This window comes from Pongo pygmaeus, chromosome 15 (genome assembly GCF_028885625.2).
Source record: "Pongo pygmaeus isolate AG05252 chromosome 15, NHGRI_mPonPyg2-v2.0_pri, whole genome shotgun sequence".
NCBI lineage: Eukaryota > Metazoa > Chordata > Mammalia > Primates > Hominidae > Pongo > Pongo pygmaeus.
The window spans coordinates 98,871,839-98,889,050 of NC_072388.2; the positions used below are offsets into that span (position 1 = coordinate 98,871,839).

At 46.0% G+C, this 17,212-nt stretch overlaps 1 protein-coding gene across 3 annotated transcripts in view; it reads left to right on the forward strand.

Annotated features, from left to right (window-relative positions):
* EML1 (EMAP like 1) overlaps nucleotides 1-17,212 on the forward strand; it is a 206,038-nt gene that overhangs the window by 51,845 nt on the left and 136,981 nt on the right. The window contains exon 1 of one of the 3 annotated variants that reach the window (XM_054448799.2): nucleotides 4,876-5,131. The exons of 1 other annotated variant lie outside the window; for it this stretch is intronic. In XM_054448799.2, coding sequence (XP_054304774.1) covers nucleotides 5,065-5,131 — 67 coding nt within the window. In that variant the 5' untranslated portion in view covers nucleotides 4,876-5,064. Of the gene's footprint in view, nucleotides 1-4,875; nucleotides 5,132-17,212 lie in introns of those variants that run through there. One more of the 3 variants, XM_054448797.2, reaches the window with a different exon arrangement.

Genomic DNA, 17,212 nt, shown 5'->3' on the forward strand with positions numbered 1-17,212 from the left:
ACAACAGCCAGGCATGGTGGTGTGTGTCTGTAGTTTCAGCTGCTCTGGGAGGCTGAGAAGGGAAGATCGTTTGAGCCCAGGAGTTGGAGGCTCCAGTGTGCTCTGATTGCACTTGTGAATAGCCGCTGCACTCCAACCTGGGCAACATATGGAGACTGTAAAATATCTCCCTAATGTGTGTGTGTGTGTGTGTGTGTGTACACACACGACATAAAAGTTACCATTGTAACTATCTTTAAGTGCACAGTTATAAAGCATGAGGAGATTCATATTGTTCTGCTACCAACACCACCATTCATCTGCAGAACTTTTTCATCATTCCAAACTGAAACTTTGCGCCCATTAAGCACTCACTTACTATTCCTTCCTCTCCCCAGCCCCTAGCAACCACCATTCCACTTTCTGTCTATGAATTTGACAACCCTAGGCACTTCATGTAAGTGGAGTCATAGAATATTTGTGCTTTTGGCGACTGGTTTATTTCACACTGCATAGTGTCTTGATACATGCTGATAGCATGTATCAGAATTCTCTTCCTTTTTAGGATGAAATAAGATTCCACCCTATGGATGGACCACATTTTGTTTAACCATTCATCCATCGGTAGATACTCAGGTTGCTCCCACCCCTTGGCTATTGTGAATAATGCTGCTATGAACATGGGTGTACAAATATCTGTCCAAGTCCCTGCTTTCAACTCTTTTGAGTACCCAGAAGTGGATTTTCTATTTCTTTCTTTCTTTTTATTTATTTATTATTTTTTTTTGAGACAGCATCTCGCTCCATTGTCCAGGATAGAGTGCAGTGGCATGATCTCGGCTCATTGCAACCTCCACCTCCTGGGTTCAAGCGACTCTCATGCCTCAGCCTCCTGAGCAGCTTGGGACTACAAGTGCTCACCTCTACGCCTGGCTAATTTTTGTATTTTTAGTAGAGATGGGGTTTCACCATGTTGGCCAGGCTGGTTTCGAACTCCTGACCTCAGGTGATCCACCCACCTCGGCTTCCCAAAGTGCTGGGATTACAGGCATAAGCCACCATGCCTGGCCTCTATTTCATTTTAAACCTTGCCAATTATGACTCTTTAATTGACTTCACGGCCACCTGCAGTTTGGAAAGCACTGTGTTCTATGTGCTACATTCCCAGCCCCAAGCATAGGGCCTGGCACTGTGTAACTATTTTTGGAAGAGTGTTGGATTAAACAAGAGATGCACAAGGCTGCACATTTCTGGGTGATTTTTAAAAATTGCCTCTCTATGAATAAAGGCTACAGAGCTTTCACTTTCCTTTCTCTTTTTCACACATTGTACAAACGCTGCTATTAATTCCACTGAACTCTGTGGTTATATTGTCCTACAGAGTACACATCATTTATTACAATGACAACATTTTTGGTGCTCAGGCTATAAATTAACTCACAATGATGTGGAATATCAGTCTGTTAAAATGTTTAGCAAAAACATCACACATTATTAATTTTCAGAGATTTTTCTTGAACTTTCCCCAAGGATCTTCTTTAATGCTGTGTAGATTATACCTAAGTGACTTAACATGCATATCATTGTAATTATTCTAAATTTAGCTTTTTTTTAGAGTAAGATTTTACCACTGTGGGAAAAACATAGCTGTTTAATACTCTAGGTTAAGAGAGTAATGATCTTCTTTATCATCTCAAAAGAAAGTGGACTGAGTTCTTAATTGTCTTATTTGTAACTTTAGTGGAAATAATATCTTCTAAGAAAATCTCCAGCTCAATTTGGCAGCTGAAGTTTTAAATATACGTCTCCTTTCCCATGTCTAAATTGTGGCCACCAAATATCATAACATTAAACATAAAGAATGCTAACATTCTTTTTTTCTTTTTAAGATGGGGTCTCACTCTGTTGCCCAGGCTGGAGTTCAGCATTGCCCCAGCTGCACTGTATGGAGTGCAGTGGTGCAATCATAGCTCACTGAAGCCTCAACCTCCTGGGCCCAAGTCATCCTCGCACCTCGGCCTCCCAAATAACTAGGACTACAGGCACACACCACCACACCTGGCTTTAAAGAAAACCATCTTCTAATTATTCATGATTATTACTTCCTTTTCAAGTTCAGAAATGCCACACCTCAGCTTTTTATGCCAATCATCCAACATATCCTGAAGTATAAAACTGCAAAGTGGAGTAGAGAGAGCATGAACACTGGAATAGACAGAGGAAAGATGGGAAATGAGGAAGATGAAATGTGCATCTGGGTGTTAAGTCTCACCCTTTGAAAGCCCCTTCTCCATAGCACCTGCCTGTTGCCTTAGAGAGGCAGAGAACCCACCTGTGCCATGGGGGGGCAAGGGGACACTTTACCTGGCCCTCTGCCAACTATCTTTGGCCTCTCCCCCCGTTTCCTTTCCCTGCAAAGTTTTCTTTTTTTCTTTTCTTTTCTTTTCTTTTTTTTTTTATGACAGGGTCTTACTCTGTCATCTAGGCTGGAGTGCAGTGGTGTGATCTTGGCTCACTGCAACCTCTACCTCCTGGGCTCAGGTGATTCTCCCACCTCAGCTTCCCAAATAGCTAGGACTATAGGTGCACACCACCATGTCTGGCTAATTTTTTGTATTTTTTTTGGTAGAGACGGGGTTTCCCATGTTGCCCAGGCTGGTCTTGAACTCCTGAATTCAGGCAATCTGCCCACCTCGGCCTCCCAAAATGCTAGAATTACAGGCATAAGCCCCGCGCTCGGCCTCCCTGCCAAAGTGTTCTAACATGCATGTGCCTGCCCTCTCCCTTTGATATCCAGCAACCTATTGCAACACCTGGGTGCTCCAGGTCACCTGGGAGCCCTCTGCCACCAGACAGAAGAGCCTCACCCCAGCCTCATCCCCCTTGAACCTTCCTGCAGAGAACCCTATGCAAATGCCCACTGGAAGCTTTCTGTGCTCTTAGCTTAGAGAGACAATGTCCTCTGCTGATTCTCCTGCTTCTCTGACCGTTCCTTCAGAATGTCCTTCTCTCTCCTTTGCTAAGGCTGTACCCCAGCCCCTGTCCGATTTTCCATTCTCTTCTTTAGAGACTTCATTTACAACCCCTTCGCTGACAACTCCCAAATCTCAATTCTTTCTCTCCAGTTGCTACAGAGCACTTCTAATTGGAGGTTGTGCTGTCCTCGCTTGACCTTCCTGTCTTTCCAGCTGTATGGTCCTATAGCAACTTCCCTCTGGCCGGCCCTTGGTGCCTCATTTCTGGAGCACTGCAGACATCCTGGGCTGTTCCAGCAACAGGCCGCGGCCCCTGCAGCCCAGTCGGCAGGCAGACCCAGCTCCCTAACACAGCTCTCGACAGTGGCCTGCCTGCGTGAACTCTCCAAGCGTTCCTCCATCTCCCACCAGGTCTGGTTCAGGCTCCTCTGCAGCATTTGGGGCCTCTCTTACCTGGCCCCTTGCCCTCAGTCCAGTCTTATTTCCCACTTGTCTGCACAATGTCTGCAGGCACCGTTCCTTCTTTCCTCACTGGTACTGTCCTGCCCACTGTCCTCCATCAACCAAGTCACAGTCAAACCCGCAGCACCTGTGGCCCTTCAGCCTTCACCCACAATGCATCTTCCCAATTAACAATCCGGCTAGGACAGGAATAAGCTCTTAAACGTCTCCCTCTGCCCACAGCATACAGCACCAGTCCTTACTAACCCATGCACTAAGTGTGCCGCACGCAGAGTGACAGAGCCCTGTCCCTCACCTGCTATCTACTGATGTCCAAGCTGAGCTTCTGGAAGGACAGGCCTCTGAGCCCAAGTGAGACCTACGAGTTTTCCTAATTCTAACTTACTCAGTTCTTATTTCACCTACTGTATTCAACCTGCACAAGTTAGTACCTACAATTTCAGATTTTGGCATGGAACTGAATTATGACTGTGATGCAACAGGAAGTGTAAACGTTCTGCAGTGTCTTTGGGACCAAGCTCATTCTTGGGTTAGAGCATCCATTTTATATATTCTAATTTCTCGCTTCCCCACTTGTTATTTGGCGCATCTTTACTTACTTTACTCCATGGGTATAAAATGCGAACCATTAACAGCATTTATACGTGTATGGGCTGGAAAAGTTACAAACTCATGGATCTATGTGCTTCTCCTACTGCGCTATTTTCTCCTAACTCTTGGTCTCTTTCTGATGTAGAATAAATACTGATTTCCTTAGTCCTGTAGCAAGTTAACAAGCCTGTAATGTGACAGATCTGTATCCCAGGGGCTGATCACAGGGAAACCACAAAGCGATCATGATCACAAAGCGATGTTTTAGCTGCGTCCAGTCCTCAACACGGGGGACTTCCAGCCTGGTGCCAGGATAGCCTCTCTGGCCCAGTGTGAGCGAAGGTTCGAGCGGACGTGCCAGTCCCGTGCTAAGTCTCACTGAGGCAGGGACTTGCTGCCGCGGAAAAACGTGTGGACAGAGGAACGCGCCGGTCGGATGTGGGCCACAGTGAGCCGCGGTGTGGAAACGGCCGAAATGCTGGCGCGTTGTCCATGTTTGGTCGTGGAGCTGCCCGCGGGCGCGGGAACAGCGCGTCGGGGCGAGTGGGCTTGGGCGTCCGCGGCGGACGTTACCCCGGGCCCCCGCGCGCCCGCTCTCTCCCGGCCTTGGTCTTTGTCCCCGCGCCCCCTCAAGGGCCGCCCGCCGCGCCCCGCAGCCCCTGGGCCCCCGTGCGCTGAGGCGGGGCCTGGCCAAGGGGACAGCGGGCGGCAGACGCGCCCCTGCAGCTCCCAGGCCGCCTGGGCCGCGCTCCCCGCGGGGAAAGAGGCCGCAGGCGCGGAGAGGCTCGCCCCGCCCCGCCACGTACCCCTCCCGGCCCGGGCCCCGCGGCCGCCGAGGCCGCCCCCTCGCGGGCGGAGCGGGCGCTGGGCTCGCGCGGCTGCGGCGGCGGCGGCGGCGGCGGCGGGCCCGGGGTTGCCATGGTAACCGGCAGCAGCAGCCGCCACAGCAGGGCCGGCCCCAGCGCCAGCGCCGGTCGCGGTCGGGCTCAGCTCAGTGTGTGGTGAGCGGCGGCGGCGCGGCCGGGCCGGGGAGCGGGCGCGGCCCGGCGGCCTCAGCATGGAGGACGGCTTCTCCAGCTACAGCAGCCTGTACGACACGTCCTCGCTGCTCCAGTTCTGCAACGGTGAGGGGCGGCCGCGCGGGGCCGGGGCGGCGGGCGGCTGGTGGCGGGCGGCGGCGACGGCGACGGCGGGGACCAAGCCGAGGGGCCGAGGCCCGGCGGCCGCGGGCGAGGCCGCGCAAAGTTGTTGCGGAGGGGCGCGCGGTCCCCGTTCCCGCCGCCGGCGCATTGTGCTGGAGCCGCGGGGCCGCGCCTCGCTCCGGGCCGCCCCGGGCTCCCCGCCGCCGCCCCGGCTCCCGGCACTGGCGCGCGGACCCCGCCGGCTCCAACGCCCGCGGAGCGCGCCCGGGCGGAGGCGCGTGGGGCACAGGGCGGCGGGGAGGCCCGGGCAGCCTCCGCGTTCCGGGGAACGTGTTGCTTTTTTGCTTCCCAACTCACATCTGTTTGGAAATGACTGAATGAAGAACTCGGGAAACAAATCCCTTAATAACAAAACCCTCCTGCGAGGATGCACGCAGTGTTTGGACCCCCAGAACCCATTCAGGTCTACTTTAATGAAATCATCACAATTTAATACAATCTAGAGCTTTTTAAATGGAAAGCCAAAGTGGACCTGGCCTCAGTGTTGCTTCTTATTTTATGGGATAATGGATTCTTTTTTCTTTTTTTGTTTTTGCAATTTTACAGGAAGGAAACATTCATATCCACCAATATGGCATCTTTTTAAAAATATGAAATCCTACATGCTTGAAAGATTTCAGTCTCATTGGCAGGGTTGAAAAAGATTTTCACAGCACACTGAATATTTTATCAGAACATGATGTGTGATAATTCACGCACAAAAGTTAACCACACTTTTTTTTTTACATGTTGGATTTATTGCTCCATCAAAGGGCCCCAAAAGTTTGTTAATGGGAAAAAAATGTGTATTTGATAGAATTTGCTAAAGTGCAGTCAGAATAATTTTGAATTCTAGACCCTTTGACAACTGGAGCAATTTATTTGATGTATTGTGATTTAGGGAAAGTTTTCTTGTTATTCGACACCTGTTTGTCACTGTAGCAGTAAAGAGTATAGTGAGTGTGTTGATTCATCCTCTGTAGTGGTATTTTTATCTCTGGTGAAATTTATCATCTTGTTCATGGTAAATGTATACTCTGATAGCTTTTGCAGCTTATACTTTACATCTGAACCATTTGTGGGCCTTCATGAACTTAGTAATTCCCTCTTCAGTGGAATTAAAGAAAGTTTCTGCTTTCTCTCTGAATTTAACGCCAGTTTCCAAGAGCAGAACACCTGTGTTTTTGAGCCTCAGAAGATGTTGAGGGCAGGTAGAATGTATTTGGCACGCTGGTGGTACCTGGAATACTTTATAGTATAGAGTCATGGGAACGGTTTTGCTCTCCAGTAGGTTAAATAGATTCCTCAATTAACATTTTGAATAGGTTCCTTAATTGACTTATAATCAATCATATTCGAATTATTATTTTTGATCTAAAAAGTAGGTACAACCTCCTATATGCTTATGGTAGAATTCTCCCTATGCTAGTTGGAAAGATACGTGGCTGAAATTTGTATTAGATGACTTTGAGGCATCAGGTCTTACAAATTTAATCTGTGGGCATATTATTGACAGTTTGATCTGCGATATGAAAATGAGCCTAGATATTTTATTGGAGCAGTTGTTTGGGGGCCTGGTCATACTGTTCCTAAATAGCACTTCAGTCATGAAGTTGACCTACATGTCTGTTCATGAATGTTTTCGTTTTCTGCATTTTCCTTTTAATTGCCAGCCTAAAGATATTGGCATGGTATTTTACTGGTGGTGATGTCCAGAAGAAAGTAAAAACCAGCTCTCATATTTTGTAGAGGTAACGGTTTAAAGAAAAACCACCTTAACTAGAATCAAACAATAAGATCACTTTGTAACTATTGAATTACTTTTCTCAAAAAGTTCTCAGCTCTGTATTTGTTATTTTTTTTTAGGTTGTCTAATGAATAAAGTTTAAAGCAAGGGTGGCCTGTGGGGCAGAAGTCAATGTTAACTGGTGATGTCTTAGGCAACAGATGTTTTGATGTGAAACATTTCAAGAGGCTTTCATTAAGTGAAGATGTAAATGAATACAAGTCAGTTAATTACTATGATGATTCAATTAAAGCAGTGGATCACAGAAATGCCATTTCACTAGGAACTAAATTAAACATTTGGATATTTCATTAGCTACATTGGCAAACAATTTTTTCTTTTTAAATGAGACACTTACAATGGCAAGACAGCAGCATAATACATGAACTCATACATTTTCATATGTTGAGTGTGGGTCATGCTGTTAATAGTGACAGAAACTAAAAAATCATGGTTATAGCTTTCGAAAATATAATTCGTACATATTATTTGGATGACTGTCATAGTTAACTTCCTTCTGGCCAAATAAAGACAAGATCAAGATATGCGAAGTTGAGTCGGGAGGATTACTTGCAGCCAGGAGTTTGAGAGCAGCCTGGAAAACATAGCAAGACCCCCCTCTACAAAAAAATCTTTAAAAGTTGGCTGGGCATGGTGGCTTGAACCTGTAATCCTAGCTACTCAGGAGGCTGAGATGGGAGGATTGCTTGAGCCCAGGAGTTTGAAGCTGCAGTGAGCTATGATTGTGCCACTGTACTACAGCCTGGGTGACAAAGTGAGACCCTGTCTCAGAGAGAGAGAGAGAAGATACTGTATAAATGAGAAGGGAGAAAGAGAAAAGTTTGTTCTAATGAATGAAATTTCTGTCTTCTCTTATACTTCTTTCTTGGCGTCTCCCCTCATAATTTGTAGTGGACATTAAATGCAGAGTTAGGCAGTATCTAGCCTCCGAAAAGGCTCATCCTCATCTTTCAGGAAATGTCTTTCTCATTTAAGCAGAAAATGTGTGCATTGTTTTCTTCAGAGTATTTGAAATCTGTAAAGTGAGCTAGAAATCACAAGCTTTTTTTTTTTTTTTTCTTTGAGCCAGACCTCGCTCTGTAACCCAGGTTGGAGTGCAGTAGCATGATCACAGCTCACTGCAGTCTCAAGCTCCTGGGGCTCAAGCAGTCCTACCTCAGTCTCTCGAGTAGCTGGGACTACAGGTGCGTGCTACCATGCCCAGCTCACAAACTTCTTTTAATGCTGGAAAAAAAAAAAACAAAACCTGAAGTGTTTGGAAAAGTGAACAGCAGCTATCCTTTATAAGACAATTTATGATTTGGGAAATAACTCCATATTTTCTTTGAGGCCTCATTTTGAAGTAGGTGGTGTTACCATCCTTCCTTTGTGCCTGAGGAAACGGAGGCGCAAAGAGATTTGGCAACTTTATCAGGCCGCAGAACTAGGAAGGGCTTGGATACCAGTCTGAATCTTTGTGTGTGTATGTGTGTGTGTGTGTGTGTGTGAGTAATAGCTTTATTGAAATATTTACACACCGTAAAAATGTGTTTTTAAAGTGTACCATTAAGTGCGTGTAGTATATTCACAGAATTGTGCAGTTGTTACCACTCTCTGATTTTAGAACCTTTGCATCACTCCGGAAGAAACCCTAGTACCTACTAGCAGTCCATGTTCCCCCATCACCCTCACCCCTGGCAACCATTAATCTACTTTCTGTCTTTATAGATTCTGGGCATTTTATTTAAATGGAATTATAAAATGTTTGGTCTTTTGTTCCTGGTTTCTTTCACTTAGCGTATGTTTTAAGGTTCATCCATGTTGTAGCCTGTGTCAGCATGCCATTCCTTTTTATGGCCAAATTATATTCCCTTGTGGAGAGATACCACACTGTTTAAATCTGTTTACTTGTTGATAGGTTATTTGGGTTATTTCCACTTTTTGACTCTTATCAATAATGCTACTATGGGCACTCACATGCACATTTTTGTGTGGACCTATGTTTTCATTTCTCTTGGGCAGATATCTAGGAGCGGAATTGCTAGGTCATATGGTAACTCTGGGCTTAACATTTTTAGGAACCAGTCTTAACTTTTTGAAACCTAAATATCAAGCTCGTTTTATTATACCTTTCTGATAAAAGAATAAGTAATTAAGGAAATGGATGAAAGAGGGAAAGAAGTGGGAGCAAGTAACAAAATGTTGCTCATGCATTTCCGTGAGTCCTTTGGATCCTTTGATCAATCACAGGTCACCAAAATGAGTCAGTGCACAACTGCACGTGGTTGCCATAGGTTATAAGAATCTCAGTGCCTGAACAGACCTGGCAGGTAATCTCATCTCATGGTTTACTTTCTTAAGCCTTTGAGCTGTTTCTTCAAAGTAAAGGTTACCCAGGAACCCAACGGTAAAGCAGATAGATACAGAGCTGGCATAGCTGACAGGGAGAGGGGAGAGGGTGGTGCTTTGGCCCCCCTCTCCTTCCCCCACCCCTCCAGCTTGAAATCTCTGCCCTGTGGGGGAAGCTGGAAAGGCTGTTCAAAGCTAGAAAGGCTGTTCAACCTGTGCATGAGCATTTTCAAGAGACTAGAAAGTAACTACCTCTCCAGGCAATCCATTTTTTCTCCAGACAGTTCAGACTGTCAGTTCCTACAAGCAGTGAAAAATCAGCCGAAGTTCTATTCCTTGGGTCCGTAGAGAATAGGTTTAATATCTTGTCCATATATTAGGTCATCACATGTTTGAAGACAATCATTATAGTTCTTTCTCACATCTTCTAGCTCTTAAGACGTAATTTTAGACCCTTAATCATCCTGGTTGCTTCATCTACACCTGTTTCCTTTTGTCTATATTTCTTTCTTGATACAACTGAATGTGGTATTCCAGGCATGTTTTCTACACAAAGAAGATTAGAATAGGATACGTCACCTCCCTTATTCCAAAGTCTATACTTCTTTTTTTTTTTTTTTTTTTTTTTTTTTAGACAGAGTCTCACTGTGTCGCCCAGGCTGGAGTGCAGTGGCGTGCTCTTGCCTCACTAAAACCTCAGCCCCCTAGGTTCAAGCAGTTCTCCTGCCTCAGCCTCCAGAGTAGCTGAAATTACAGACGTGTGCCACCAGGCCTGGCTGATTTTTGTATTTTTAGTAGAAATGGGGTTTCACCATGTTGGCCAGGCTGATCTCGAACTCATGACCTCGGGTGATCTACCCTTCTCAGCCTCCCAAAGTGCTAGGACTATAGGCATGAGCCACTGTGTCTGGCCTATGCTTCTAATAATGCAGCCTAAGGTTATATAGACTCCGTTTCTTGTCACGTCACATTATTACCTTTTACTGATTTTCAAGTAAAATTCTTGTGTACTTTACATGTACTATGGCTAAATCTTTTCTTAAATTTAATTACCTTTTGTTTGAGGGTAAGTTTCCTCGAACAGGCAGAGCCCTATCAGATTACAACACCATTATAATCTGTGTTGTAATGCTATCAATAATCCCAGCACTTATTAAGATATTTCAGCATTATAGTAACATCGAAATTGACCGTTGCCTTACAGGGTTGTGATTGTGGTTAATAGCCTTTTTCCTTCTTGCCTTGGAAGGTGTCATGAGAATTATCAGATGCCCTCTAAGGCCTGTCTGGAGCATATCTGCCACGTCCCAGATCTGGCCTGGCTTCTCCTGCGGGTGCTACTTGTTAGTAACTACGGCGGGTCGAGTCCATGTGACCCGCCTGGTCATATTTCAAAATCACTATAATAATCTTTTGAGTGACTGAAGTTTATTTTTTCTAGTTTTGCAATGGAATGTTGTTTTAATTTCTAAACATTTATATTTTGGAAATTAACAATAATTTATTTAATAATCTTAAACATCTTTTGACATCTCTAATACTGATGACATTCTCTTAACTATGATTACGGCAGAATTTTCAGGTTGACACCTCGATGGTTATAAACAAGTAGCTGGATTTAAAAGGAACACCTGTGAGGAAATTATCCAAACTCAACGCTCTGAAGTATTTTCAGGCCTCTTTTGCATTCTCATGCAGTGACAGAAGACTGACTGAGGCATTCTGTGATAGCAAAATCGGAGGAAAACGCTTTCATGGAAAAGTGCAAAGCAAAAGCACCCACGCTAAGCGAGAATTTCTAATTAGTATACTTGGTGCTCCAGCCAGCAAGGAACTTATAGCCAAACCACAACCATTTATCACATTATAAACAAACCCACGCATTTTGGTGGAAAAAAAATCACAAAACTGTGCTTAAAAAGTAACCATTAATTGGTTATTGTCCATTTCTGAGATAGTGTAAACCTTTTCACATATTCTCTTAAAAAACATTTTAGTTGAGTGGAGATTGGATAAGAGAGGAGAAATAACATCTTTGTTTCTAGTGTTACAGCTTGTTCATGCTATAAAACTAGTAGCGTGAAAACCTTCATCATGGATAACATTGAAAACGGAACATGAAAGCATTGCTCTCTCTAGTAAGGCAGTCTCTCCAAGGACTTAAAAGCAGTGGCATTTTGTACTCCTTACAGAAATTTCTTTCAGGAACAACTATTCATCCTTAAAATTTTATCTAGCTCATTAATAGAGGGTTTCTAGTATTAGCAAAATTTTTAAACACCTTCAGAAGCATTACTAATTACAAACAAAAAGTGTGCTGTAAACTCTAAAAGCTGTATAATTATTATTGATACCACCTGTCACCCCCAGCTTCGTGTTTTTCTCACTAGACGTTTGGCACATAGATTTCATTTCTGCTGAAGGCTGCACATTCATTTTAATCCGGCCCAGGACTGGGGGTGTGCTTAGGTGTCAGCAGGAGCAAGTGCGTACTCTCTTTGGTTTACTTTTTAAGAAATACCTCTTCAGAAGAGTTTTCGTTTCTTTAAAGGACTTTTTTTTTTTAAGTTTAATTAATTATTTATTTTTTATTTAGAGTCAGGGTCTCACTCTGTTGCCCAGGTTGGAGTGCAGTGGCGTGATCATTGCTCACTGGCCTCGACCCCTTGGACTCTAGCAATCTTCACACCTCAGCCTCCCAAGTAGCTGGGACTACAGGCATGCGCCACCACACCTGGCTAAATTTAAAAAAATTTTTTTAGAGACACAGTCTTCCTTTGTTGCTCAGGCTGGTCTTGAACTGCCCTCAAGAGATCCTTCTGCCTTGGCTTCTCAAAATGCTGAGATTAGGCATGAGCCCCTGCACCCAGCTAATTTTTAAGATTCAGTTTAGTTAGGTACATTTCCATTTTTGTTTACTGCAAGGTTCTACCTTTACTGGCAAATACTGTTGGCGGGGAAAACCATTTTTTGCAGAGTACTCTCAGTTGTGTGTTAAAATGCAGTCATTTATTTATTCTGCCAGCTTTCTGGAAAATATTTAAACTGTCTATCTTTAATAAACCATCCCCACAGTGTAAGAGCAGATTTGACCTATAGACTTGAGTGGTGCCTGAGGGCACTTACTCCAAGCCCAGGGCCTGCCTAAGGTAGGGAGTCTTACAGGAGACCTTCCCACCTGCCGAGGCCCTGCTGTCAGAGGGAGGGGAAGCAGAGGTGACCGGCCCCCGGCCCCCTGAGGCCAGCAGCCAGATCCATGCATTTATCGTGGTGTGGTCCAGGACTGGTGGTACCCTTCACTCTGCAAAGCCCCTGTAGGGGAGACCCACCATCCTGGACTGCAGATTCTTCCCACAAATAACCTTTGAAGGACAATGGGCAGCCCACAGTTAAAGATAACAAGGATAGAAATGGCTAGGCAAATATTCATGGAGAGACTTAAGTCCATTTGGCAAATCGGGCTGATTTCCAGTGAATACCTACAGTGTGCGTAGGACAATAAAAAATGTCAAAAATGTAGTCTCCCCTGTAAACATTAGATTCTCCTAGTAATCGGCTGGGCACAGTGGCTCATGCCTGTAATCCCAGCACTTTGGGAGGCTGAGGTGGGCGGATCATGAGGTCAGGAGATCGAGACCATCCCGGCTAACACGGTGAAACCCCATCTCTACCAAAAATACCAAAAATTAGCCGGGCGTGGTGGCGGGCACCTGTAGTCCCAGCTACTTGGGAGGCTGAGGCAGGAGAATGGCGTGAACCCGGGAGGCAGAGCTTGCGGTGAACTGAGATTGTGCCACTGCACTCCTTCCTAGGCGACAGAGCAAGACTCTGTCTCAAAAAAAAAAAAAAAAAAAAGATTCTCCTAGTAATCATTTTAGACTCTTCTACCCCCTGCCCCATATCTCAGTTGGCTCAGTGGATTCTGCACCCCAAATGTCTCATCATCCACCCCTGCCACCCTGGCTCGGGCCCTCATCAGTTCTCATCTAGGCTAGGGTTCGGTTCGGTTTTAGCAGCAGACCCAAAGCAGTCTTCCTAGCTCCAGTCTTCAATCCATTCCTTTAAACAAGCACTCGAGTACTCACAGTGTTCATTATTACACTGTTTTAGGGGTTCCAGCGAAATGCGAGGATGACATGGTCCTTGGCCTTAGGAAGCCTAATTTGTTTCTCAGGAGCTAAACATCCAGTGTTATTTTCACACTCACTTCATGACAGCAGTGATAGGTTGTTCTAAGAAGTCTAAGGAACAATGGTAGGGTGTTGCAGCACCGGGGGGCACGTATCAGGGCGGGCTTCCTAAGAGAGGCGTCCGTGAGAGCATCTTTCTAGTCTGCTCACTGCAGGCGGGTAGGTGGGAGTGGGGAGAGCCATTCAGGCCAGGGAAGCGTCTAGGAAGCCCTGGGTGGGAAAGAACCTTTTGAGAACTGAAAAAAGGTTGCCTGTGGTGAAAGGGAAAGGAGTAGCATGGCTTGCAGTGGGACTGGGAGCGTGTTTTGGGGACATGGTAAGGAGCTTGGTCTTGTTCCTAGGAGCAGTGGGAATACAGGGGAGAATTTTGAGGCAAGGGAGTGACTTGTTCACATTTTTTGTTTTAAAAGATCACTCTGCTTCCAGGGGGAGGGCAGGTGGGAAGGGCAGTCCAGGGTGGAGGTAGGAGGGTAGAGCTGGGGGACCATGGCAGTAACCCAGGGAGAGGCAACGGTGATTCACGCTGGGCGGGGGGTTGGGAGCAAGACGCAGGAGATACTTAGTGGGTAACATCCTGTATTTACATTAAGAGCGGGGAGAGGGCGGAATCAAGGCTGACGCCCAGGTCTCTGGTGCCTGCAACTGGAGATGGCAGGACAGGCCAGGGGGCCTGTGCAGAGATGGCAGTCCAGGCCATGGGGGAGGTGGTTTGGGCTTGTGGGGTAGGAGGACATATGGGACACAAGCTGAGGTGCTGAGCAGGCTGTCGGTGAAGGTCTGGAGCCCGGGAGATGGCTGGGCTGGACATAAGGTTTGCGAGCCGTCAGCATCCAGATAGTAATGGGATCCATGGGCACCAATGAGCTCACCCAGGGGAAATTAGACATTTCGAATGTGCCTCCTGCAAGACGGATCCAGGCAAAATGGCCTCCTGTTTAAAAGCTGACAGCAGCCCTCCCTCCCACTTTAGCACCCAGGGCCCCACTTATCTTCATCCCTGAGTGCCCCCAGGTGCCCTTCCTTCCTCGGTGGCTATGTGGTATTTAGTATAAACCTCTGTCATCACGATTATCCCAGAGGCCTGTCACGGAGGTTTATTTTCAGTCTCCCGTTAGATATAAGTTCCTCTGGGCAGACTTTCCTGGGATCATCTCCGTGTCTTTTGCACCTCAGCAGTGCCTGGCACATGGTGAGTTTCCTGGTGAAAGTTGGTTGAATAGATTCAGGGTCCGTCTTATTTATCTTATAGCACCTCCTCAAACACACGCACCAGGCACCACCAGGCACCATGCCACACATGTGACAGGTGCATGCCAAATAGAGCACGCCCATCACTTCCCTGTGTGCTTGAAACAACGTGTATCAATGTGTATAGTATATACCACATGTGCATATAACTGTATGTATACCTGCGTATCTACGTGCATTATACACACATGCACACATGTGACATTGAACTCTACCCTTCAGCAAAGAACTGGTAGACTTAGACATTCAGAAGAGAAGGTTTCCAGACGAGGGACCTTATTGGTAGAACCCAGAAACATGAATGCAGGCCCAGGAGACTGGCTTAGTACAGAGTCAAAACTTGCCACCGCAGTTGCTGCTGAATGCCTCTCGCTAGACACCGCTTCACTGGAATCAATAAGTAGAGGCGTTTGCAAAAAGCATTTGGTGGTTTCACTGGCTTAAAACAAATTATTTTCAGCCAAAGTAATTGACACAATGAAGTGGTTTTTGGCAACTCCAGCATTTTTAACAGTAAAAAGGATTTGACTTAAATCGCCCCCCAAAAAGTTATGTAACATGAATTTTACCATTCTTAGAAAAATATGTTCCAGTTGAGAAATGATTGAATGGAATTAGGACTCTCTTATACTGCAGCATTACTGTGCACTTTAGCCCCAGCTGTCTTCATCACAAACACTTGAAAATCCTTAGGAATAGAACTTAGTGATGATGCTTTATCTACTATTGAGTCACTTATGCTTACCAATCCTGTATGCAAAATGTGGCAGCCGCTCCCAGGGGACTGTATGGAGCTATAATAAAGATAATGATCTGTTAGCTCGGCTTCACCGAATTAGTCCTTTAGAAAGTAATTAAGCAGGATTGCCCACACTCCACTGCTCCCAAAGACTGAAATCTGGCTTGGTGTGTCATTTCTTTGCCTTCCTTGAAAATGGCCTTTTATTGAGTTGATATAATTTAATTATATAAAAATACGTGTTCAGATTGCATCTTGTACTTAATTATATCTTACGCCGCGGAGTTATTTCCCAGCCAGAGCTTGTGCTGTTAGAAGGTGGGGTCCATGTCTCCTTCATGCGTGTGTGTGTGCGTTTAGGTGCGGGAGAGGAGGGGAGAGAAATGCTGGCTTTAAAAAGTGCTCGCCACGCATCAGGTGTTGGGCTGAGCGTTTTTAATGTATTCTTTTGTTTAATTCTCACAACACCCTTTTGAAGTGGGTCCTATTATTGTCTCCATTTTGACCGACAAGGAAACAGAGGCCCAAAACTTTGAGTAACTTGCTCAAGATTGCCTGGCCAGTGTGTTTCAGAGCTGGGTTTGAAGCCAAGCATTCTGGCTCCACTGTCCACGGTATACTAAGTACTCAGTTATGCTCGATGAGTGAATGATGGGAAAAAAGATGGGACAGCTATAGACCTGAAAGGGACTTAGGAGATCGTTCTGGTCTGCCCTTGCCTGTAGGAGAGGCCACACATGGTTTACAAGTGCAGAGCCAAAGGCCTTTCTCTTGGATTATTGGAGGAATCTCTGAACAGATTTCCTTGTCTTCACCTGTTTTTCTTCAAATCCCACTTCTTCAGCACTTTTAAAAATGGAAACCTCATTTATCTCTGAATTGCCCAGCATCCCCCGGAAGTTCCCCATGACTCTTGGGGTTCAGGGCCGATTCTGGGAACCACTTGCCACCTGCTTCCCTGACCCTTTCCTCCCAGGGCCCTGGATGCAGCCACCCTGGACTTCTGGTAACTTCTGAAGGTGCCAGGCTGTTGTGTACAGGATTCCACGTGCTGAGCGCCCTTGCCTTCCCTGCAGCGTCCCTACCCCTTCTTCGTGGAGCTGCTCCCTTGTCCTTCAGAACCCTGCTCCCATGCCACGGGAAACCTCAGGGCAGGTGGATGTAGGTGCAGCTCACTGGGTACCCCTTAGGCCCTGGGCCACGTGTCTCAGGGCATAGCCAACTCCACTTAACCGTCCAGACCAGGAGGACCTGGAGGATGTCATTCTGGCTCATGTGACTCAGTGGGCCCTCAGTACTAGTACAAAAGAGTTCAGATTGGAAATATTAAATGATACTTTCAGTCGTGCCTACTTAGGACATTTTAACTTTTTTCTGTTAGCAGCCGGCACCAACTGCTGTGACTCAGTGTTCGTGAAACTCTTCTGTCTTTCTGTTAACAGCTGTAGTTCTTTCAGTGTTTCATCAGCAGCCATATTCTATTTACTTATTCTCTTTCTTTTCTTCTTCTTTTTTTAATCCTTTGAGGTAGGGCTCAGTCTGTTGCCCAGGCTGGAGTGCAGTGACATGAGCTGGGCTCACTGCAGCCTCGACCTCCCCAGCCCAAGCAATCCTCCAGCCTCAGCCTCCTAAGTAGCTGGGACTATAGGCACATGCCACCATGCCCAGCTAATTTTTTTTATTTTTTTGTGGAAATGGGGTCTCGATTTGTT